Here is a 26,704-nt window from a genome sequence, read left to right as displayed (position 1 = left end):
ATCTTTCATTTCCACTTCAGATTTCTTGATGTTTTCCTTCACTATTCGTCTGATTCATTCCCTTCTCAATTACTGGCCTCCTTTCATGTTCTTTGATTCTTACACAGCAGTCTGGTTTCTGTACAAGTTGTAGATAAGTTTCTGCTCCCTGAATTTTACACCTGCTATCTCCCGAATTTCAAAGAGTGTGTTTCAGTTAACACTGTCAAAAGGTTTCTCTAAATCTACAAAAGCTATGAATGTAGTTTTGGTATTCTTCAGTCTATTTTCTACAATAAGATGAAGGGTCAGTAAGGCATCTTGTGTACCCGGAACCAAAACTGATCTTCCCAAAGGCTTGTTCCTATCAGTTTTTCTATTTGCTGAATGTAATTTGTGTCAGTATTTTGAAATAATAACTTATAAAACTCATAGTTTGTAATATCTTCCCCCATCAGCACCTGCCTTATTTGGCATGGAATTATTAAATTTTTCTTGAAGTCTGAAAGTATATTGCCTGTCTCATATACGTAGCACACCAGGTGGAATAATTTTGACATGGATGGCTCTCCCAAGAATCTTCATGTTCTTGAGTGAATATTATCTACTCCGAGGAATTGGTTTTGACTTAGGTCTTTTAGAGTTCTGTTAAATTCTTCTTGCAGTATCGTACCTCCCACTTCATCCTTATTTATGTCCTTTTCTCTTTTTATGTACTGTCTTCAAGTTTGTTTTCCTTACACACACACCCTTGTGTATTACCTCTACCTTTCATCCTTCCACCTCCTTGCCAGCCATGCTCTTAATATTAATGCAAGTGCTTCTTTTTTTCCTCCAAAGGTCTCTTTAATTTTCCTATATGCTGCATTTATCTTTCCCACAGCCCTGCATGCTTCTACAGCCTCTCTTCTATCCTCTAGTCATTCCTTCATTGCTAGTTTTCACTTCCTGTCAATCTCATTTTATAGATGTCTGTATTCCATTTCTCCTGCTTCATTTGCTGTATTTTTGTATTTTCTGATTTTGTCAATTAGAATGAATATTTCCATAAATATTTTAGGAATAAAGTAGACCACTCACTGAAATGCAGAATTACTGATTAGTCGATAGGCACACACAAAAAAGAAGGAAACTTTCCAGTTTTTGGAATAAATCCTTTCTCAAGCTAGAGTACGTACACACACACACACACACACACACACACACACACACACACGCACTTACATATGTATGCACCTGCCTATGCCCCTACACAGTGCTGGCTGGCTGCACAAAGTTCGGTAAGTGGCCTCAGATGGGATGGCGGTTGTGTACATGGAGTGGATAGAGGGAGAGGCAGGCAGTAAGAGGAGTTAGGGGTGGGCACCTAGTGTCTTGGAGGAAGGCAGTTAGTTTGCTGGCCATTAATGTGGAAGGGAGGAGTAGCACATGCATGAGCTAGGCATGTGATCTATGGGTGTCAGAGCAATTGGTCAGTGGAACATGATGAAGGTGACATGGAGATGTGATTGGCAGGAAGTGATGAGACAGAGAAAGGGGAAACTCTTGGGTGGAGGGTGTGGGGATAGTGAGTTAATGTAAACTGAGACCAGGAGGGTTATGAGAGTGAAGGATGTGTTGCAAGAATAATGGTCATATGCATAGTTCAGAAAAGCTAGGGCTGGAGAGAAGGATCCAGATGGCCCGGGTAGTGAAGTAGCCATCAAAATTGACAATGTTGTACTCAGATGCATGTTGTGTCACTGGATGTTTCTGGTCACATTTGACAGTGGCCATTCATTCTGATGAACAGCTGGTTTGCTGTCATAGAGACATAAAAATCTATGCAGTGATTGCAACACTGTTGGTATATGACATGGCTGCTTTCACGGGTTGCCCGGACACTAATGGGATAGGATAAGCCTGTAACAGGACTGGAGTAGGAAGCGCTGGTTAGGTGGACTGGGTAGGTCTTGCGTGTGGGCCTTCCCCAGCTTCTGCTTTTCAATGATTGATCGCCTTTACTCCTCAAGTATTTAATTCCACCAGAACTTTCCTACTACAATTACACTGAAAATCTCGTGCGTTATCCAGGGATTTCTAATAGGATTTGTCATTTTGCCTATTTGATCCTCTGCTGCCTTCACTACTAATCTCTTAAAGTCACTTGGGGAGGGGGGGGGGGTGAATGAATATTATATGTGTGGTAATTGTATAATTGTACAAGCCTTTCCAACACTATAAGACACAATCTTTTGTGGAGCATTTTGGCAATAATTTTAGACATCAGAGATAAGGGCAAATATGATAACTTTCACACTTTTTAATAATATGCTCATGTGGGAAATGAGTCATCCATTCCTTCTCTCAGCGATTGATATTTTTATAAGGAATCACAAATAATAAGAAATATATACCTTTTATTGAGAAGATAATCACGAAGAAATACTTCATTTTCATCCAGCTTAGGATCATTCCAATAAACATGCAAGTATTTCAGATCAGATTCTGCTTCTTTGTCAGCAAGTTCTTCTTTCTGCCCCTTCAACCATTCAAGATAATCTTCTTCTTCTTTCTCCTGTAAAATTGGACACATTATACCCTTCAATCAATTGTGTGAGATCAAAAGGCTAAAGAGAAAGCTATGTTATAAAAATCAGGGTAATGTAGCAAGATGAGTGTAATTTCTAATTATAGTGACATGTTGAATGATGGTGTGGGTAGCAATGTTTATCCCATAAAAGGTGAGGAGGAACTTACTATAATAAAATTAAGCGATGAAACAGAGTGTGTTAATGTTGTTCAGGATGTGCAAAGTGTCAAAATGGATGCTGAATTTTCAAGAAAACATGAGGAAGTCAGGTGGTTCGCCTTATGGTCTAATACTGGAAACAAGGATCAACTAATTATCCATATATGTGAGGACAGTGAAACTGACAGAGGGTCTGATTCTGAAAGGAAGTTGTAATGACGATAGCAGTGATGAATCCGGTAGTGATGACAATGACGTATTTGAAGTTATAATTGATAATGATGGCCATGTGGTAAGTAAAGATAGAACAAAGGTGGATAATATTAGGCTTAATGAAGAGTTAGAGTTTGGGGGGTGTAAAGAGGAAGAGGACCATGCTAGCTGTCATTAGACTGTGTCTGATAATCAATTTGGTAAGCAGGATGATAGTTTTTCCAGTGAAAGGATTAATGAGGATCTGTTGAGTGAAGAAGATCACATGGTAAGTAAAAAGGAAGTGTGGTACCCTGTAATAACAGCAAGTGTACAAGGTATACATGTAAAAGTGTTTATTGGACAGCGGTAATTAATTGAGTTCAGTTTTAGTTGTAATTTCTGTAAATTTAACTTTAAACAATGTGTATTTTCAGCACCTATTATTGTCAGGATATATAAGGGATAAGGGCCCCATTTTTGGTCACGAGACAGTCAGTCCACAGCCGAATTTCTTGTGAGCAACCTGTGCTGGTTAGAACAATAGCAATGCTTAAATTTAACTGTGAAGTAAGTGTTAAACAATTGGGCCGTGTGTAAAAACCAATGACAGTGACTGCTTCATACGTTCCTGATTATTCTTCAAGAACTGTGGACTTTGTGGTTAGGTTTTACTGCTTGTAGATGTTCATCAGTAAGCAATTGTAGCAGTATATGGAGGTTTGCCTGCAAACTATTAATGAGGCTTTGGAAAGTTTAAACAATAGTGCACTGGCCATTTAGCTGTGTAATGTTGGGGGTTGTGCAAAGTGAAAATTAAAGTAATATGAAACACAACTGTGCACCTGTCAGCTACATAACTTAATAACTTGCAGTAGTCTGTGTCGGAATCCACAACCCCATTTTTCAGCCTAGAAGGTGCCAGCAAAATATTCACAAAGTGAACTGAGAACTAACTGGTAACTAAAGTAGAATACAAGCACTCGTAAGCTCAGTTGAGAGTTCAAGGGTGAAGTCCACAGCACAAACAAAGAAAAGTCAGATGATATGCAGGAATCTGAATGCTGTTAGCTGATGGTTTCTTACACAAACACTCCAGCAAGTGTGCCTAGTGTATTAACAGGACCCACCTATCATATACATATTGCATATCCCATTTGAGAGTATCTAAAAGTTTTTGACTTTGAAATAGTAGCATCTCTGCCAGCTTGTCTCAGTGGACATCACTGTCATATGATATTAAACACAATATGAATATAATAGAGGGAAACATTCCACGTGGGAAAAATATTTCTAAAAACAAAGATGCTGTAACTTACCAAACGAAAGTGTTCGTATGTTGATAGAGACAATACAAAAAACACACAAACACACACACAAATTTCAAGCTTTCGCAACCCAAGGTTGCTTCATCAGGAAAGAGGGAAGGAGAGCGAAAGATGAAAGGATGTGGATTTTAAGGGAGAGGGTAAGGAGTCATTCCAATCCCGGGAGCGGAAAGACTTACTTTAGGGGGGAAAAAAGGACAGGTATACACTCGCACACACACACATATCCATCCGCACATATACAGACACAGGCAGACATAAGTAAATGCAAAGAGGTTGGGCAGAGATGTCAGTCGAGGCGGAAGTACGGAGGCAAAGATGTTGTTGAATGACAGGTGAGGTACGAGCGGCGGCAACTTGAAATTAGCGGAGGTTGAGGCCTGGTGGGTAACGGGAAGAGAGAATATATTAAAGGGCAAGTTCCCATCTCTGGAGTTCTGATAGGTTGGTGTCAGTGGGAAGTATCCAGATAACCCGGACGGTGTAACACTGTGCCAAGATGTGCTGGCCGTGAACCAAGACATGTTTAGCCACAGGGTGATCCTCATTACCAACAAACACTCTCTGCCTGAGTCCTTTCATGCGAATGGACAGTTCGTTGCTGGTCATTCCCACATAGAAGGCTTCACAGTGTAGGCATGTCAGTTGGTAAATCACGTGGGTGCTTTCACATGTGGCTCTGCCTTTGATCGTGTACACCTTCCGGGTTACAAGACTGGAGTAGCTGGTGGTGGGAGGGTGCATGGGACAGGACTTACACTGGGGGCAGTTACAAGGGTAGGAGCCAGAGGGTAGGGAAGGTGGTTTGGGGATTTCATAGGAATGAACCAAGAGGTTATGAAGGTTAAGTGGACAGCGGAAAGACACTCTTGGTGGAGTGGGGAGGATTTCATGAAGGATGGATCTCATTTCAGGGCAGGATTTGAGGAAGTCGTATCCCTGCTGGAGAGCCACATTCAGAGTCTTAACCAGTCCCAGAAAGTATCCTGTCACAAGTGGGGCACTTTTGGGGTTCTTCTGTGGGAGGTTCTGGGTTTGAGGGGATGAGAAAGTGGCTCTAGCTATTTGCTTCTGTACCAGGTCGGGAGGGTAGTTGCAGGATGTGAAAGCTGTTTTCAGGTTGTTGGTGTAATGGTTCAGGGATTCAGGACTGGAGCAGATTCGTTTGCCATGAAGACCTAAGCTGTAGAGAAGCGGCCGTTTTATATGGAATGGGAGGCAGCTGTCAAAATGGAGGTACTGTTGCTTGTTGGTGAGTTTGATGTGGACAGATGTGTGAAGCTGGCCATTGGACAGATGGAGATCAACATCGAGGAAAGTGGCATGGGATTTGGAGTAGGACCAGGTGAATCTGATGGAACCAAAGGAGTTGAGGTTGGAGAGGAAATTCTGGAGTTCTTCTTCACTGTGAGTCCAGATCGTGAAGATGTCATCAATAAATCTGTACCAAACTTTGGGTTGGCAGGCCTGGGTAACCAAGAAGGCTTCCTCTAAGCGACCCATGAATAGGTTGGCATACGAGGGAGCCATCCTGGTACCCATGGCTGTTCCCTTTAATTCTTGGTATGTCTGGCCTTCAAAAGTGAAGAAGTTGTGGGTCAGAATGAAGCTGGCTAAGGTAATGAGGAAAGAGGTTTTAGGTAGGGTGGCAGGTGATCGGCGTGAAAGGAAGTGCTCCATCGCAGCGAGGCCCTGGATGTGCGGAATATTTGTGTATAAGGAAGTGGCATCAATGGTTACAAGGATGGTTTCCTGTGGTAACAGATTGGGTAAGGATTCCAGGCATTTGAGAAAGTGGTTGGTGTCTTTGATGAAGGATGGGAGACTGCATGTAATGGGTTGAAGGTGTTGATCTATGTAGGCAGAGATACGTTCTGTGGGGGCTTGGTAACCATCTACAATGGAGCGGCCGGGATGATTGGGTTTGTGAATTTTAGGAAGAAGATAGAAAGTAGGGGTGCGGAGTGTCGGTGGGGTCAGGAGGTTGATGGAGTCAGGTGAAAAGTTTTGTAGGGGGCCTAAGGTTCTGAGGATTCCTGGACATCAGGAATGGGATTACCTTGGCACACTTTGTATGTAGTGTTGTCTGAAAGCTGACGCAGTCCCTCAATCACATACTCCCGACGATCATGTACCACGGTCGTCGAACCCTTGTCAGCTGGAAGAATGACGATGGATTGGTCAGCTTTCAGATCACGGATAGCTTGGGCTTCAGCTGTGGTGATGTTGGGAGTAGGATTAAGGTTTTTCAAGGACTGAGAGGCAAGGCTGGAAGTGAGAAATTCCTGGAAGGTTTGGAGAGGGTGATTTTGAAGAAGAGGAGGTGCGTCCCGCTGTGAACGGAGGATGGAACTGTTCCAGGCAGGGTTCAATTTGGATAGTATCTTGGGGAGTTGGATCATTAGGAGTAGGATTAGGATTATTTTTCTTCGTGGCAGTGATATTTCCAGCAGAGAGTATGAGTGTAGGACAGTAAATCTTTGACGAGAGCTGTTTGGTTGAATCTGGGAGTAGGGCTGAAGGTGAGGCCTTTGGATAGGACAGAGATTTCGGATTGGGAGAGAGGTTTGGAGGAAAGGTTAACTACTGAATTTGGGTGTTGTGGTTCCAGATTGTGTTGATTGGAATTTTGAGGTTTTGGGGAGAGTGGAGCTGGAAGTGGGAGATTGAGTAGATGGGAGAGACTGGGTCTGTGTGCAATGAGAGGAGGTTGAGGTTTACTGGAAAGGTTGTGGAGGGTGAGTGAGTTGCCTTTCTGGAGGTAGAAAACCAGGAGATTGGATAGTTTTTTGAGGTGGAGGGTGGCATGCTGTTCTAATTTGCGGTTGGCCTGTAGGAGGATGCTCTGAACAGCCGGTGTGGATGTGGGAGAGGAAAGATTGATGACTTTTATTGGGATAGGAGTTGATGGGTGTGTTCATTGACTGAGTTGATGTGGTGAAGGATTAGGCAGGTGAGGGCCTGAGTTCCCAGTTGTTGCACATCGACAGTGCAGAAAGATAGGTATATAGCTTCTTGTTTACTTCGTAGATTCTTACTTAAATTGCGTGTGAGTTTTGTATAGGAGGTGTAATTTCAAGTTTTAGTTACTGTAATCATAAATTCAGGCAAATTGTAGCGCAGTCGTTAGGCATTTGTATAGGTTTAGTTCATAGATTCTTTGCGTGTTTCTCTTGCGTTATCTAGGCACGGACTCGTGTTTCCGTAACTGTTGTTCAACATCGATTAGAATAGACAGGGGCTGTGATTGCTGTGTTCGGATGAGGGCTGAGTTGGCATCCCTTCGCTCACAGCTGCAGGCGGCGCTGACTTCAGTCACGCAGCTTGAGGCTGTTGCCAATGGGTACCACTGTGGGGAGCCGGACTTGGGTATCACGGGGATGTCAACTTCGTCCCGTCTGTCCCCAGATCAGTCTGCCATTGTGGTTGCCCCGGTTGTTGCCCGCAGTGGCCCTGAGCCCTCACCTGTGGTTGATTGGGAGGTCGTTCCAAGGTGTGGCAGGCAGCGAAAGACGTCCCCAGAGGCTGATCAGAAAACCTCCCCAGTGCGTCTGACAAACAGGTTTCAGGTACTGTCTCTGGCTGAGCCAGATGCAGCTGCCTGCCCTGTTTCAGAGGATGATTCTCAGCCTCCAAGGTCGAAGCAATCGCAGAGGGTGGGCTTATTGGTAGTTGGGAGCTCCAATGTTAGGTGCGTAATGGGGCCCCTTAGGGGTATGGCGGCTAAGGAGGGGAAGAAATCCAGTGTGCACTCTGTGTGCATTCCGGGTGGAGTCATTCCTGATGTGGAAAGGGTCCTTCCAGATGCCATGAAGAGCACAGGGTGCAGCCAGCTGCAGATGGTGGCACATGTCGGTACTAATGACGTGTGTCGCTTTGGATCTGAGGAAATTCTCTCTGGATTCCAGTGGCTATCTGATTTGATGAAGGCTGCCGGTCTTGCTTACAAGATGGAAGGCAGAGCTCACCATCTGCAGCATCGTTGACAGGACTGACTGCGGACCTTTGGTGCAGAGCCGGGTGGAGGGTCTGAATCATAGGCTCAGACGGTTTTGCGACCGTGTTGGCTGCAGATTCCTTGACTTGCGCCATAGGGTGGTGGGGTTTCGGATTCCGCTGAATAGGTCAGGAGTTCACTACACTCAGCTGGCAGCTACACGGGTAGCGGAGGCTGTGTGGCTTGGACTGGGCGGTTTCTTAGGTTAGAAGGCCTCGGGAAAGTACGGGGTGGGCTGCAATCTCAAAGGGTGCATGGCAAATACAGGACGTGCTTGGATCAAGGAACAGTCGGAACTGTAGTTGTAAATTGTTGTAGTTGTGCTGAGCTTCAAGCGCTAATAGAAAGCACAGAAGCTGAAATCGTTATAGGTACAGAAAGCTGTCTAAAGCCTGAAATAAGTTCTGCAGAAATTTTTTATGAACTCTCAGACAGTGTTCAGGAAAGATAGATTAGGCAGAACTGGTGGTGGAGTGTTTGTGTCTGTCAGTAGTGGTTTATCTGGTAGTGAAGTCGAAGTAGATACTTCGTGCGAACTGGTATGGGTGGAGGTTATACTTAACAGCCGAACTAAGTTAATAATTGGCTCCTTCTACCGACCCCCAGACTCCGATGATATAGTTGCTGAACAGTTCAGAGAAAATTTGAGTCTCTTAACAAATAAATACCCCACTCATACGGTTATAATTGGTGGGGACTTCAACCTTCCCTCGATATGTTGGCAAAAATATTTGTTCAAAACCGGTGGTAGGCAGAAAACATCTTCCGAGGTTGTCCTAAATGCTTTCTCCGAAAATTATTTCGAGCAGTTAGTCCACGAACCCACACAAATTGTAAATGATTGCAAAAACACACTTGACCTCTTAGCCACAAACAATCCAGAGCTAATAGAGAGCATCATGACTGATACAGGGATTAGTGGTCACAAGGTCGTTGTAGCTAGGCTCAATACCGTTTCTTCCAAATCCACCAGAAACAAATGCAAAATAATTTTATTTAAAAAAGCGGATAAAGTGTCACTAGAAGGCTTCCTAAGAGACAATCTCCATTCCTTCCGAACTGACTATGCAAATGTAGACGAAATGTGGCTCAAATTTGAAGATATAGTAGCAACAGCAATTGAGAGATTCCTACCTCATAAATTGGTAAGAGATGGAACTGATCCCCCATGGTACACAAAACAGGTCCGAACGCTGTTGCAGAGGCAACGGAAAAAGCATGCGAAGTTCAGAAGAACGCGAAGTCCCGAAGATTGGCTAAAATTCACAGATGCGCGAAATTTGGCACGGACTTCAATGCGAGATGCCTTTAATAGGTTCCACAACGAAACATTGTCTCGAAATTTGGTAGAAAATCCAAAGAAATTCTGGTTGTATGTAAAGTACACAAGCGGCAAGATGCAGTCAATACCTTCGCTACACAGTGCCGATGGTACTGTTACCGACGACTATACCGCTAAAGCGGAGTTATTGAACGCAGTTTTCCGAAATTCCTTCACCAGGGAAGACGAATGGAATATTTCAAAATTTGAAATACAAACACCTGCTAGCATGAGTTTCTTAGAAGTAGATACCATAGGGGTTGCGAAGCAACTCAAATCGCTTGATACGGGCAAGTCTTCAGGTCCAGATTGTATACCGATTAGGTTCCTTTCAGATTACGCTGATACAATAGCTCCCTACTTAGCAATCATATACAACCGCTTGCTCACCGACAGATCTGTACCTACAGATTGGAAAGTTGCACAGGTCGCACCAGTGTTTAAGAAGGGTAGTAGGAGTAATCCATCGAACTACAGACCTATATCATTGACATCAGTTTGCAGTAGGGTTTTAGAGCATATACTGTATTCAAACATTATGAATCACCTCGAAGGGAATGATCTATTGATATGTAATCAGCATGGTTTCAGAAAACATCGTTCTTGTGCAACGCAGCTAGCTCTTTATTCGCACAAAGTAATGGCCGCTATCGACAGGGGATCTCAAGTTGATTCCGTATTTCTAGATTTCTGGAAAGCTTTTGACACCGTTCCTCACAAGCGACTTCTAATCAAGCTACAGGCCTATGGGGTATCGTCTCAGTTGTGCGACTGGATTCATGATTTCCTGTCAGGAAGGTCGCAGTTCATAGTAATAGATGGCAAATCATCGAGTAAAACTGAAGTGATATCAGGTGTTCCCCAGGGAAGCGTCCTGGGACCTCTGCTGTTCCTGATCTATATAAATGACCTGGGTGACAATGTGAGCAGTTCTCTTAGGTTGTTCGCAGATGATGCTGTAATTTACCATCTACTAAGGTCATCGGAAGACCAGTATCAGTTGCAAAGTGATTTAGAAAAGATTGCTGTATGGTGTGGCAGGTGGCAGTTGACACTAAATAACGAAAAGTGTGAGTTGATCCACATGAGTTCCAAAAGAAATCTGTTGGAATTCGATTACTCGATAAATAGTACAATTCTCAAGGCTGTCAATTCAACTAAGTACCTGGGTGTTAAAATTACGAACAACTTCAGTTGAAAAGACCACATAGATAATATTGTGGGGAAGGCGAGCCTAAGGTTGCGTTTCATTGGCAGGACACTTAGAAGATGCAACAAGTCCACTAAAGAGACAGCTTACACTACACTCGTTCGTCCTCTGTTGAATATTGCTGCGCGATGTGGGATCCTTACCAGGTGGGATGTCCGCCCCCGGTAGCTGAGTGGTCAGCGCGACAGACTGTCAATCCAAAGGGCCCGGGTTCGATTCCCGGCTGGGTCGGAGATTTTCTCCACTCAGGGACTGGGTGTTGTGTTGTCCTAATCATCATCATTTCATCCCCATCGACACGCAAGTCGCCGAAGTGGCGTCAGATCGAAAGACTCGCACCAGGCGAGCGGTCTACCCGACGGTAGGCCCTCGTCACACGACATTTCATTTTCACCAGGTGGGATTGACGGAGGACATCGAAAGGGTGCAATAAAGGGCAGCTCGTTTTGTATTATCATGTAATAGGGGAGAGAGAGTGGCAGATATGATACGCGAGTTGGGATGGAAGTCATTAAAGCAAAGACATTTTTCGTCACGGCGAGATCTATTTACGAAATTTCACACACCAACTTTCTCTTCCGATTGCGAAAATATTTTGTTGAGCCCAACCTACATAGGTAGGAATGATCATCAAAATAAAATGTGAGAATTCAGGGCTCAAACAGAAAGGTTTAGGTGTTCGTTTTTCCCACACGCTGTTCGGGAGTGGAATGGTAGAGAGATAGTATGATTGTGGTTCGATGAACCCTCTGCCAAGCACTTAAATGTGAATTGCAGAGTAATCATGTAGATGTAGATGAGGGCTATGGATTGTTCAGTTTGGAGCTGATATAGGGACTGATGGAAAGAAGGGTTACAGCCATAGATGGGAACTTTAAGTGTGAGGCCTTTGGAGGTAATGCCAAATGACAAACTGCCTACTGGCTTCCGTCTCAGGTTCTTCGGCCGACGTTCATCTAATGATTTTTCTGACATTTCGCCAGCACAAGTGGCTGGCATTGTCAAAGCTTCACCTTCCATTGCCGGTGGTGAAGCTTTGACAATGCCAGCCACTCGTGCTGGCGAAACGTCAGAAAAATCATTAGATGAACGTCGGCCGAAGAACCCGAGACAGAAGCCAGTAGGCAGTTTGTCAACAAGTGGCCACGAAAGCCTTAACAATTTTGTAATGCCAAATGTCAGACAAGCCTGAGTAAATAAAATATGGGAGCGTAATCTGGCTAGGGCGAAGGCATGTTTATGGAGGGAATGTAAATAAAACTTAATGGGGTCGTTGTGGGGATGATGTGAGGGTGACATGGTATTAGAAGGTCAAAAGTGTAACATGAAGCTGAAATGAAAATAAAAATATATGAGGAGAGATAAAGGTGAACTACAAAGCAACTGGAGGTATGGTGTGAAAAAAGTCAAAAAAGTGTTGGTTAAAGCTGAGCTATGTTGATCCTGTGGTGAACTTAGGTTGGTAAACGACAATGTGCATGTAAATGTATTAAAAGGAGTGGTTTTGTGGTGGCAGATTATGAAAATGAGGCTAACAATTGTCTGACAAAGAAATAATGATGTTAAAACCTGTGGGAAGCGGCTAAACAATGATCAGTGATGTGGGAAAAACAGAAATGGAAATAGAGCGAAAGTTGTTAGAACTAGCCGATAAGGTTGTTAAACAGGTGAAAGGAACTGTTTGTGAACTGGGAACGGTGGATTTTATAGCAGCGGTAGTGTTGAAAGCGGAAAAAAAATTTTTTTTGTTATGGTTTGGAAGTAAGTTACATATTACTGAGTATACATAGGCAGGATAAAATTGTATGGTAGATTACGGTAAAAAGGGGAAGGTGAAAACAAAGTAAAACTACTTGCACAAACAAAAAGAGAAAATAAGATGACAGAAAAGATTTCGAAATGCAACAATGACAATAACAAACATAATTGTTGGGTTCAAATTAATGATATGAATACAATAGAAGGAAACATTCCATGTGGGAAAAATATATCTAAAAACAAAGATGCTGTAACTTAACAAACGAAAGCGTTGGTATGTTGATAGAGACAATACAAAAAACACACAAACACACACACAAATTTCAAGCTTTCGCAAGCCAAGGTTGCTTCATCAGGAAAGAGGGAAGGAGAGGGAAAGACGAATATGAAAAAGACAAATGAAAAGATTATTCCATTCTCCTTAAGTGATAATATAAAAGTGATAAATGCTGGGGCATTCCCCATAAACAACAACCTAAAAGGCAGCATTGCTCCATTAAAAAAGGTGCACACTGTCACCCGGAATTTTAGTACTATGACAGGATAACCATACAGGGAAGATATATAAATGTATACTGTATTCAAGAGACAAGATTTAAATTAGTTATGTAGAGATGGATACGGAAAGGTTTAAAACAATTTTTAATGGATTTGACAACAACAGACACAGTCAATGTAATCATGGATAACCACTTTAGCAGTACTGTAAACAAGTGACCATATCAATTCAATAAAAATAAATGTGGATGAAAAAATTCTGCCTAAATATCTTATCTACATATGCACCACAAGTCATATGCCAAGAAGCAGAGTGACTGAAACTGGAGTTTTGGGAGACCTACACACTCATTTTTAAAATACACCACAAGAAGAACAAGACCTATTATGTAGAGACCTAAATGATAATGTGGGCAAAGATAAAGCTGAGTACAGTGACTTTCATGGTGGGTTTAGTTAAGCTAACCAAAATATTGTAGAGGTTAAGATTCTGGAACTTGCTGTCGCAAAATTTAGCAATTGTAAAAACAGTATTTAAGAAGAAGGGTAAATTGAGAAAATGCTATGACACAAATAGACTGCCCTGCCAACAACGGAAAATCCTCACACTAGATGACATCGCACATCTCACAGAATTCTTAAAAAACATCTTGTAATGTAGAGTAATTTCAGATGAATAGAAGAAAATACTACTGGTACCTTTCTACTAAAACTGTGCAACATCAAAGCCTAATGTTCCTTCTTTTCTATTAAAGCAAAGGCAGTGTGAATCATTGTGTAAACTATAAAGAAGTGAAGTATATCTGTTGTGGATCTCTAAAAATCTGGGAAAGAATCATAAATAAGTAAATTCTACTAACAATAACAAAACACTAATTTGGTATTACCGTAGGCAAAAGTACCACAGATGCAGTATGTGCTGCGAAAATAATAATAAAGGAAGGAAGATCAGATTTTAATGTTCCATCAGCATTAAGGTCACTAGAGACGGAAGAAGTGCAATAGAAAAGATGTCTAGCAACAAACAGAATCTATAGCTGCCATGTACTGAGCTAGAGAAATTCTTTTAGCATGTGATTCAATTATTAATATGGTAAGCTCCGAGCCTACATTGTAGCTGAATATTGTATAAACATTATTACAGATATGTAAAATCATATCCAAACACCTTGGACAAAGGCGTTGGGGAATGATGGCATTCATATCAGTAGGCTTGAAACAGAATTAATGCTGGGCAATACTGACACTACTTAACTCAGCCTACCTGATGACAATGTATATTAGTCAACTAAACTGAACCAAACCATGAAGGGCTGGCAGATTCAAATGTCTAGGATAGTAATATCAGATGTCGGACTATCCACATGAATGTTACCCACTGCATAATCACATCTCATTATAAATGGCACTGCAACAGAAAAATATCTGTCTGAACCAAAGATGACACACACAAAACAGCCATTAAAGTAGCAATGCGCTTATGGCAGTGAGGTATTGGTTGCCATGAAGACACTGTGTAACATGCCAGAATGGGATCACACATTTTGAAACTAGTGATACCACGATTATTTTGGTTCAATGCAGATTACAGTACCAATCTTGCATTTCATACCCACTTGTGGAAACACAGGCAGCAACATAATCAAAATACAAATTTATCTAAATACTCTCACAGATCCACCATCACAGGATCAGTGTGCCAAAACTTAAGTAAATGTGTCATGGGTGCATTTTAACAGAGACAAGAACAGATTTCAGAAGTGATGCATACTTTGTGATGGTCATGTGGAGTCAACCTTAAGGATTTTTTTTTTTACTTATTTGCTGCTAGAACCTTACGGTCTGCTGTCTAGATACTACAACAGATCATACAGTTCCTTAATGACCAACAAATAATCACAGTTACAATAATAAAATTATATACAATCAAAAATTCAATCACAGTCTGTATATACTCCTAGAATGCAGTCTGGAAGTACAATAATGGGATGAAGAGTAACAGTTCCATTAGTGGTTGTGCAGTTTTCTACTGCTTCTTCTAAAGCATATGAATGATGTGAAAAATAAAGAAACTTAACTAAAAGACAGCAAGGGAAAAGAATGGACAGAAAACAGGAAGAAATATACGTAAGTCCCCACTGCAGTCACATGGAGTTGTGGCCTTGAAATATAAACTGAGTGTAAATCCCACAGTTAGCTGCCTAAATAATATCACTTTTTGGGGTCAACTACAAGTTGTGTACAAATCAGACAGAAATGGAATGTTCTGTCTCATGCAGAATAACATGCAGTGAAGACAACATTTTCTGGAGTTGTTATGTTTCGACGCTCGCAATATCCTCACTGCCCAAGCTCAAGTCATTCAAGATGATATGGATAAGGACCACGTCATGTCAAAAGATGCACCAAGCCTTGTATGGAACATATACAGTGCATTTTCAGCCCTTCCCAGGCGTTCAGGAAGAGAAAGTGACCATTTCACCAGGTATCCTGCCTACAATTTTATTTTATTTTATTTATTTCAAATTGTAGTTTACTTTTAATTCCATATTTTCTGGTAGTTTTTTATATTTCCTTTCCTTATACAGTATCAAGCAACAATTTACATAATAGTGATAGTATCAAGGGTATAATCAAAGGGCCACATACACTCCAACAGAGTGTTTCAAACAGCCCCAGATACCCTTACTAGTTCAACTCTCTGTCCTTCATGCACAGCTATTCTACATCATTCAATGCAGAGTCAGTCCACCTATATGCTCGCTCCAAAACTGTCACATTCAATATAGCACTGTGGTATGCTTTTATGGTGGACAGTGGTACCCTGAAAACAGTAGTCCGATAGCTGTTATCTTATGCCATACACTCATTTCAGAAGTCTTATCCACTACTGCTGACATGTGATCACCATCACTATGTTTCTCATTAGTCCCGTAACGTAATCTGAGACACACAAAAATCTACTCACCAAGCTGCTGCAAGTTTCTCATTAGTCCCGTAACGTAATCTGAGAAACAAAAAAATCTACTCACCAAGCAGCAGCAGCAGGAGACACACATGTAAAAAAGGTTTTACGTCTGCAAGCTTACAGAGCCAGTGGCTACTTCTTCTGGCAGAAGGGTTGAAGGGGGAAAAAAGAAGAGTGAAGGAAAATGACTGGAGAGGTTTAGGAAAACGGGTAGAGTTCGGAAAAGTCACCCAGAACCTTAGATCAGGGGAGACTTACTGGACGGAATGAGAAGGAAAGGCTGTTGTTGGAGACTGCACTGGACGAGATTTTAAAGCCTGATAGTTTAAAGGTGGAAGACATGGTAACGTGCAAAAGAGAGATTGCAGCTAAAACAACATGCACGAGTTAATAAGATTGTAAAGCTAAGTGCATTATATGTAACTGATAAAAAAAAACAGTACTTACATTTTGACACTTGCCTTTCCACGTCAAATGTTCCCTCAGATATAGCCTTGGCATTTAAGGCAAATGTATTTGTTTGGATGAGGACTCTTTACGGCAATACACCACCATTCTTACCTCAGTCTTCACTATACATAATTACCCCACCAGGCTAGTTCAAAAGCAGATTTCCCGGGCCATCACATCCAATCCTGGTGTTGCTGATCCCTCCAAAAAACAACTTCAAAGCACATAATTGTCATTCAGTATTACTCTGGTCTTGAATTTATTAATCAGCTGTTTCCACATGGCCATGATTTCCTAAAATCATGTGCTGAAATGAGATCTAGCCACCTAGAATAACTTTACGTCACCCTCCCAAGCTCCGCAATATCCTTGTTAGACCCTACACTCCTTCTGCACCTATCTCCCCACACTACAGCTGCAAAACTTGTGCTACATGCCGTCCTACTGCCACCTATGCCAGCCATGTAATTGGCAAAACATACAATGTCAAAGGGAAAGCCACCTGTGAAATGACAATTCATATACCAGCTGTTACATAAACACTTGCCGTTGGTGGGGAGGCTTGCGTGCCTCAGCGATACAGATAGCCGTAACGTAAGTACAACCACATCGGAGGGGTATCTGTTGAGAGGCCAGACAAACGTGTGGTTCCTGAAGAGGGGCAGCAGCCTTTTCAGTAGTTGCAAGGGCAACAGTCTGGATGATTGACTGATCTGGCCTTGTAACAATAACCAAAACGGCCTTGCTGTGCTGGTACTGCGAACGGCTGAAAGCAAGGGGAAACTACAGCCGTAATTTTTCCCGAGGGCATGAACCTTTACTGTATGATTAAATGATGATGGCGTCCTCTTGGATAAAATATTCCGGAGGTAAAATAGTCCCCCATTCGGATCTCTGGGCGGGGACTACTCAAGAGGATGTCATTATCGGGAGAAAGAAAACTGGCGTTCTATGGATCGGAACGTGGAACGTCAGGTCCCTTAATCGGGCAGGTAGGTTAGAAAATTTGAAAAGGGAAATGGATAGGTTAAAGTTAGATATAGTGGGAATTAGTGAAGTTCGGTGGCAGGAGGAACAAGACTTCTGGTCAGGTGACTACAGGGTTATAAACACAAAGTCAAATAGGGGTAATGCAGGAGTAGGTTTAATAATGAATAGGAAAATAGGAACGCGGGTAAGCTACTACAAACAGCTTAGTGAACGCATTATTGTGGCCAAGATAGATACGAAGCCCACACCTACTACAGTAGTACAAGTTTATATGCCAACTAGCTCTGCAGATGATGAAGAAATTGAAGAAATGTATGATGAAATAAAAGAAATTATTCTGATAGTGAAGGGAGACGAAAATTTAATAGTCATGGGTGACTGGAATTCGTCAGTAGGAAAAGGGAGAGAAGGAAACGTAGTAGGTGAATATGGATTGGGGCTAAGAAATGAAAGAGGAAGCCGCCTGGTAGAATTTTGCGCAGAGCACAACTTAATCATAGCTAACACTTGGTTTAAGAATCATGATAGAAGGTTGCATGCATGGAAGAACCCTGGAGATACTAAAAGGTATCAGATAGATTATATACTGGTAAGACAGAGATTTATGAACCAGGTTTTAAATTGTAAGACATTTCCAGGGGCAGATGTGGACTCTGACCACAATCTATTGGTTATGACCTGTAGATTAAAACTGAAGAAACTGCAAAAAGGTGGGAATTTAAGGAAATGGGACCTGGATAAACTGAAAGAACCAGAGGTTGTAGAGAGTTCCAGGGAGAGCATAAGGGAACAATTGACAGGAATGGGGGAAAGAAATAAAGTAGAAGAAGAATGGGTATCTTTGAGGGATGAAGTAGTGAAGGCAGCAGAGGATCAAGTAGGTAAAAAGATGAGGGCTAGTAGAAATCCTTGGGTAACAGAAGAAATACTGAATTTAATTGATCAAAGGAGAAAATATAAAAATGCAGTAAATGAAGCAGGCAAAAAGGAATACAAATGTCTCAAAAATGAGATCGACAGGAAGTGCAAAATGGCTAAGCAGGGATGGCTAGAGGACAAATGTAAGGATGTAGAGGCTTATCTCACTAGGGGTAAGATAGATACTGCCTACAGGAAAATTAAAGAGACCTTTGGAGATAAGAGAACCACTTGTATGAGCATCAAGAGCTCAGATGGAAACCCAGTTCTAAGCAAAGAAGGGAAAGCAGAAAGGTGGAAGGAGTATATAGAGGGTCTATACAAGGGCGATGTACTTGAGGACAATATTATGGAAATGGAAGAGGATGTAGATGAAGATGAAATGGGAGATACGATACTGCGTGAAGAGTCTGAAAGAGCACTGAGAGACCTGAGTCGAAACAAGGCCCCCAGAGTAGACAACATTCCACTGGAACTACTGACGGCCTTGGGAGAGCCAGTCCTGACAAAACTCTACCATCTGGTGAGCAAGATGTATGAAACAGGCGAAATACCCTCAGACTTCAAGAAGAATATAATAATTCCAATCCCAAAGAAAGCAGGTGTTGACAGATGTGAGAATTACCGAACAATCAGTTTAATAAGCCACAGCTGCAAAATACTAACACGAATTCTTTACAGACGAATGGAAAAACTAGTAGAAGCCGACCTCGGGGAAGATCAGTTTGGATTCCGTAGAAATACTGGAACACGTGAGGCAATACTGACCTTACGACTTATCTTAGAAGAAAGATTAAGGAAAGGCAAACCTACGTTTCTAGCATTTGTAGACTTAGAGAAAGCTTTTGACAATGTTGACTGGAATACTCTCTTTCAAATTCTAAAGGTGGCAGGGGTAAAATACAGGGAGCGAAAGGCTATTTACAATTTGTACAGAAACCAGATGGCAGTTATAAGAGTCGAGGGACATGAAAGGGAAGCAGTGGTTGGGAAGGGAGTAAGACAGAGTTGTAGCCTCTCCCCGAAGTTATTCAATCTGTATATTGAGCAAGCAGTAAAGGAAACAAAAGAAAAATTCGGAGTAGGTATTAAAATCCATGGAGAAGAAATAAAAGCTTTGAGGTTCGCCGATGACATTGTAATTCTGTCAGAGACAGCAAAGGACTTGGAAGAGCAGTTGAACGGAATGGATGGTGTCTTGAAGGGAGGATATAAGATGAACATCAACAAAAGCAAAACGAGGATAATGGAATGTAGTCGAAATAAGTCGGGTGATGTTGAGGGTATTAGATTAGGAAATGAGACACTTAAAGTAGTAAAGGAGTTTTGCTATTTGGGGAGCAAAATAATTGATGATGGTCGAAGTAGAGAGGATATAAAATGTAGACTGGCAATGGCAAGGAAAGCGTTTCTGAAGAAGAGAAATTTGTTAACATCGAGTATAGATTTAAGTGTCAGGAAGTCATTTCTGAAAGTATTTGTATGGAGTGTAGCCATGTATGGAAGTGAAACATGGACGGTAAATAGTTTGGACAAGAAGAGAATAGAAGCTTTCGAAATGTGGTGCTACAGAAGAATGCTGAAGATTAGATGGGTAGATCACATAACTAATGAGGAGGTACTGAATAGGATTGGGGAGAGGAGGAGTTTGTGGCACAACTTGACCAGAAGAAGGGATCGGTTGATAGGACATGTTCTGAGGCATCAAGGGATCACCAATTTAGTATTGGAGGGCAGCGTGGAGGGTAAAAATCGTAGGGGGAGACCAAGAGATGAATACACTAAGCAGATTCAGAAGGATGTAGGTTGCAGTAGGTACTGGGAGATGAAGAAGCTTGCACAGGATAGAGTAGCATGGAGAGCTGCATCAAACCAGTCTCAGGACTGAAGACCACAACAACAACAACATAAACACTGTTCGGCCTTTTACACCAGCATGACTACCACCAAGTTATGTTAGGATGAATGAGCTGAGGCAGAGGGTGTATACCAGCAACATACAATATCCTGTTGCAGAGCATGATCTACAGCACAGCTGTGACCTTGGTGCCTTTTGCACCACATGTGCCATCTGGATTCTTCCCCCAGACTCCAAGTTATCAGCTAGGATGAATGGGCGTAAGTAGAGAGAGTGTACAGGCAAAATAGAAATCCTGTTGCTCTACAACATGACAGTTGTGACCTCAGTTCCTGTTTCATCACATGTGCCACCTTGATTCTTCCCCCAGACACCAGTTTCTCAAAACTCCGCAGATGAGAACTAGTGCTACAGCATGACCTTAGTTATTGTCACCCAGCTGGCTGTAATTTATGTTAATTTCCTTTGTCTCCAAGTTTCTTCACAGCAACTACTCCTTTCTTCACTCTGTTTTGGTTTCCTACACCTTTCATTTTCTGACCTGTCTCTATCACGTACAATGCACTTAGCTTTTCACTCTTATTAAATCTTGCAAATTGTTTTATCAGTAATCTCTGTCTTGCACATTATCCTGTATTACACCTTTAAACTCTCAGGTTTCCATCCAGTAAGTCTCCCCTGATCTAGGGTTCTGGGTGAATTCTACAAACTCTACCCCTTTTCTTAAACTTCTCCAGTCCTTCTCCTTCATCCCTCTTCCTTCCCCTTCAACCTTTCTGCCAGAAGAAGGAGCCACTGGCTCTGAAAGCCTGCGTACGTAAAACCTTTTTTTTATATCTGTCGTCCTGCTGCAGCTGCTGCTGCCGCCACTTGGCGAGTAGATTTTTTATCTATCCAATTATATTTTCTCATTACTCTATACCTCAAGGTATCTGCATGTCATTTTTCTAGATATGGAGGTATTTCCTTATATTGGATTTATAGTTACTGATAATCTACCTTTAAACACAATGTAGACAGTTCTGTTGCAATGCAATCATTAGTTTGTTTCTTTCACACCACTTCCTCATCTGATCCTCACACCACTTCCTCATCTACTCTTACACATTACAGCCTTCATTCTCTAGAGTATCTAAGATAATTCCCATAGCCAAATTGTCAGAGGAAGTGTTTGGTAAACATGAGAAATATCATCTGGGTTTGAACATGGCAAAGATGGAGGAGTTTGAAATCTATAGGACGGATGACTAAGGCCGACAGTTCTGAAATTAAGTAACAATGTCACAGGAATGTTTTACTAGTTATTCATACATAACCAGGGAGATCGTGACAGTGAACATTACCACTTGAATGATAATTATGCTACAAAAATTACACAAGCTATATCAGCACAATTTATTAACATTATTAGAAAACCCTTTGAAAAATTAATAACTAGTAAACACACTGAGTGATAATTACTGTCAAGATATAAAATGATAGCTGAGGGAGTCAGCTATAGTCACAAATTGTCACACATTGCTATCTGAAATACAGCCTAAATGATGAAGTATTTTAATAACATCTAATTATGCAGATCTGTCAGACTGATTCCTCCACCCACACAATCATAATGAATGCAGTACATTGTAACTATATCTTTGTCCTGTTTACCAATATGTCCATATGTATAGTGCTTAGCTTGCTGTGTTAATTAACTAATTGTAAAAGGTGCAACTTATGCTTATTCTGAAATCACCATTACATAAAGATGTTCCTTATGAACAAGCCATGTTAATGCACATTCATATATTTCAGTGTGTTTTCTCTGTTGTAAGTACTAAGCAGATTTGTGCATGATATGTACTTATATTGTTTATGAATGAACCATTAGGATTAGGTTATTTTGTAAGATCAGAAAATGACCTACAAAAAAAGGTGTGCCATTTAACATGTACTTATTATATATAATTTACTTGTAATCTGAAAGGTATACCAATTTGTTAATGTTGCTGTATTTCAGCGAGCTCGTATTAGCATGTAAGGTCACATTCAGGCATGCTGAGGATCATTTCTATTCCGAGTTGACGAGACACTAACTTGTGCACGTGGATCTATCTGAGGTGTTTTGCAGTAGTCAAGAGACGGAAATTGGGTGGCAAGTGGTCACTCACTACTTTAGCTTTTAACTTAGAAAAAATTGATAGGGGTCTAAACTTAGAACCATGGAGCCTGTTGGCGCTCCCAATTTCGTGAGTGTGTCACTGTGAGCAGAACAGGACTTAGAATTACTTCCATATCTTTTAATAATTGTTACTGGTTAACCTAGAAAACTTCATTATGCTTAAAAAAATTATAATTTGTGTAACATACTACTAACTGTATGGGTTAGCTGGTGGTTTATGAATAGTTACTGTGCTATGGGGCTTTATATTACCCACATTAGCAATAAGTAGTTGGTCAAGGAAATCCGCCTGCACTCTGGTCACACATATGGAAATTTAACTTCACACTCACAGTAGAACCCCTGTAATTCAAGTTACCTGGGGCTGAGGCTACCTTGAATTACAAAAAACTCAGATAATACAGAAACATTACTAAATCAATGGGTAAATCATGAATAAATGTTTAATGACAACAATAATGATCAAAAATAAATAAAAACAATACAGTGTGTTCTGTGTACATACAAGGGCACACATTCCCAGGTTGCAAAAATATACATTACATTTTAAACAAATTGTCCATAGTCATTTGTTTTAAATTAGAACCTCATTTTTTAGCCTCAATGACACACCATCTTCTAAGAAGCATGGTGTCAGTTAGAGAAGCTTTCGCTTGTTGCTCGATATAATGCAATGCCACATCTAGCACAGCCAAACCCTCGGTGTCAGTGATCACTGGTACAGTTTCTTCAGGCAACTCCTTGTTGTCACTGTCTTCAACTGGTTCACTAACCATTTCAACAATTGCAAGATAGGTCACTTGAAACTGTTCATCACTGTGCATCCATTCTGAAACATCACATTTGTACATCCAGCATTATCAAGTTCTGTCAAGGGTAAGTCATTTTCGTCTGTGCTGTAGGTATCTGTTTCATTCCGTAAAATCTGGTTCCAAGACTTTTTTAGTATCTCCCCCATTATTTCAAGCCATGAATCTGCTATCCTGTAGACTACATCTTTTTTGATAGTTTTTTTTTTTTTTATAGAAATTCTTTGATGGTTCATTCACCTTCTGTTGTTTGTAGAAGCGTCTGAAGCAAACAACAATGATGCCATTTTTTAAGGCATTTTAAAATACCTTGGTCCACAGGCTGCATTATATTTACCATGTTAGGGGATAAGAAGAATGTGTGAATACCATTACACGGTAACTCTTCCTTTTCTAAGTAAAAACTAGCGTTCTCAAGTGTTCAGATTGCTTTGGAACGCAAGCATTTTTTCTTTAGGTATCTTTTGAACACAATATTTGAAAAACCACTTCTTAAAAATATTTTTGTTCATCCAAGCAGATTTTCAATGGACATATTTAATAGGCAGTGCAGAAGCAGTGATATTTTTTAAAGCTCTAGGCTTAACAGACATATCTATTACCAGCAGCTTCAGTTTATGGTCTCCATTTGCATTCAATGCAGCAAGAACTATTAAGCTCTCTCTAAATTTTTTGTAGCCCAGGGCACACTTTTCTTCTTCTGAAGCTAGGGTTTTAGATAGAAGCATTTTATAATTGAGCCCTGTTTCATCACAGTTATACGATTCGTCAGGAGTACGAGTTTCTTCTTGTATAATTTTTCTTAATTTCTCACAAGACTATGTAACAGTTTGAGAACCCTCAGAAAGTTTTTCACCACTAATTTCAAGCTGCCTTATGTTGTATCACTTCTTCCACCTGCCCAACCATCCTGAACTTGCAGCAAAATCATCCTCACCATCCTTTAACTCATTTTAAAAAAAAATACAGCTTTTTCTTAGAGAATAGGCTGTAAAATTGGATTTCCTTTTTGTCTTTGTTGAGTAAACTAAACAAAAAGGTTTCTCATTTGTTCATACTCAGATTTCTTCATTGTATTCCATTCAAATGACGAAACAGAACACTTGTTTGATGAAAACTTCTCAATTTTGTCTCTGTTTCTATGCCAATCTCCAGCTATCACTTCACCAACTTCATACTCAACACCAAGTTTTTTAATGTTTCTCCTTTGTTTCATCTTTTCGAAGTCTCCAGTTTCATATTCAATGGCACAAATTTTCTCCTTCTCCTAGCACTCATTGTAACGTAATAATTAAAACATTACAAAACACAGTTGCATATGTACAGTACACTGTACATATACACAACAGTTTAAGTGACGCACACGGGCTCACTACATTACAGATGTTACTACACAACCAACTACAGTACGTACAACAACGTCAGCTAATGTTGTAAAATGTGTATTGGACTGTTACTGGTGCTGAGTAGGCACAACATTAGGGGTAACAATAAAGATGGTATGCACTGTACAACTGACTGTCAGTTGGTCCCAGTTAGTGGATGGTTGAGAAAGAAAGAGCAAAGGCACCCCTTGAAACCAAATGGTACCTGTCCATCTGTAATAGAAATGCATTAGCAGTCTGCAGCCGAGGTTATTTCTGTGCATTACAAATGAAAACCCTAAGTCGAACAGTTTTACCTTTATCGTATAATAAAATTGAAGGAAAGTTCAAATGTAACACATTCAAAAGTGCATAAAATGTAGTTGCGGACAATATATGAAAATGAGTTTTTATTCTAGTTTTATGTAAAATTTTAATTATCTTAAGGCCTGCTCGAATTACACGGTACCTCGAAACAATGGGGCTTGAATTACCACAGCTCTACTATACTATTATTGTCTTCTTTTCTTCTTCAACACTGTTTCTGCATACTTTTTGTAAGGACACTATTCTATTTATGATATTTTTAATGGAAGGATAATCAATCAGTTCTTCAAAACTTAAATCACTGGTGCAACTTCCCATTATCAATCATAATTGAATATAATAGTTATTTATGATTAATCAATTATTTTTCTTGTTTTATTCACAAACTTGCCACACTCAGAATCAGTTGCAAAAACTACTCATTTTCTATTAGTTTAGTTGCAGGGCACAAGTTTGACAGCGTGCGACCCACCCCAATGAACAAGCATTAGTCAGGGTCATGCATTTGGCCAACCTCCATAAGCAGATAATTGTTCGCTTTGTTGGCCAAAGAACTCAGGTAAAATTAACTGAGCATGCCTGTATTCAGTGTGTCAATGTGGGCCACCAAAAATAACAAAGGTGACTGTGATATTGATCATAATTACCATTGCTAACTTGAAAGTGTTTCTGTCTACTATGCTGAGTGTCTAATTTATGACACTATCTATTGACCTACTCTGTCAGAAACCGAAATACACTGGCTGAGCCCGTGTAGCTCCATGTGCCTGAAGTTTGTCACATAGGAGGCACCATTAGACCTCAGCCAGGTTGTTTATAATTCAAGTATATCTGCAGGATTTATGTTTCAAGGAGTTCTTGACTTCAGATTACTGCTCTCATGGTCTTCCACAATTCGATTACCTAATCCAATTGCAATTCTTCATTTAACACTGAAGAGCAGGGTACACTCTGCAGTGCTGTTGCTAAAGAATGTGTATGTGGATACCATCACAGCCAGGTGTTTTCACTTTCATTAACTTAGCCAGCTTCACCCTTAACTCATCTTGCACTTAGGAATAAAACACAGTATTGGTGTTATAATCGTGGTCTGATGAGGCCGCAATCTATGTATGTATGCGTAAATGTGCAGCTGGGTCATCATCGAGGAAGAGTTGATGAAGCGGATACTTAAGGCTTTCATGACTATGATGCTGAAATAGCCGATGGGTTATTTCACTGTTTAAATGACACCATCTTCAGACTACATGGATGTGTTTTAAACATCAGTTTTTCACAATGAACATGTTTCACCCCAAATTCTATTTTCAGCTATAATGACAAAATATAGATTTGAAAATCTAGCCTAGTGCCCTTGTTGTGACTCGCTGATCATTCAAAGTGCCACCGCGCAATTACGCGCGTCCTCTACGTGCCAGCCATGCAGCAGCTGCGCCACCTAAGCGGCCAGCCAAGCAGCGGCCGCTAAACTGGGACTCAGTGCTCATTCGATGGCTAACGTGTACACATGTCTTGCTTGTTAACTTACTCTGTGACTTGTATGTGTTGTGCTGTTCTGAAGTATATTTGTTAAACTTGACGTTATAACAATTGGCGACGAGGTAGTGGATTTTTCCTTTTCACTGTTGACCCACAGGGTTCCATGGCTACTGTCGAGCAACTATTGCAAAATCTCCTTGAACAGCAAACACTTCTAACGGCAGCGATTCGCAATTTGGTCACGGCGTCAAATGCGGGGCGTTTCTCGTCGTTGGCTGTATCTCCTTTTCCTCCTTACGATGAGATGGCGGAAGACTGGTCTGATTATGAAAAACGTCTTCGACAGCACTTTTTGGCATTTCA

The 26,704-nt window shown here is 41.0% G+C and overlaps 1 protein-coding gene across 2 annotated transcripts in view; it reads right to left on the bottom strand.

Annotated features, from left to right (window-relative positions):
• LOC126262466 (protein KRI1 homolog) overlaps positions 1–26,704 on the bottom strand; it is a 93,506-nt gene that overhangs the window by 40,008 nt on the left and 26,794 nt on the right. For both annotated transcript variants that reach the window (XM_049959125.1, XM_049959124.1), the window contains exon 4: positions 2,376–2,536. In XM_049959125.1, the coding sequence (XP_049815082.1) occupies positions 2,376–2,536 (161 nt within the window). The remainder of the gene's footprint in view (positions 1–2,375; positions 2,537–26,704) is intronic.

This window comes from Schistocerca nitens, chromosome 6, assembly GCF_023898315.1.
Source record: "Schistocerca nitens isolate TAMUIC-IGC-003100 chromosome 6, iqSchNite1.1, whole genome shotgun sequence".
Taxonomy (NCBI): domain Eukaryota; kingdom Metazoa; phylum Arthropoda; class Insecta; order Orthoptera; family Acrididae; genus Schistocerca; species Schistocerca nitens.
This window is presented reverse-complemented; position numbering and strand designations above follow the sequence as displayed.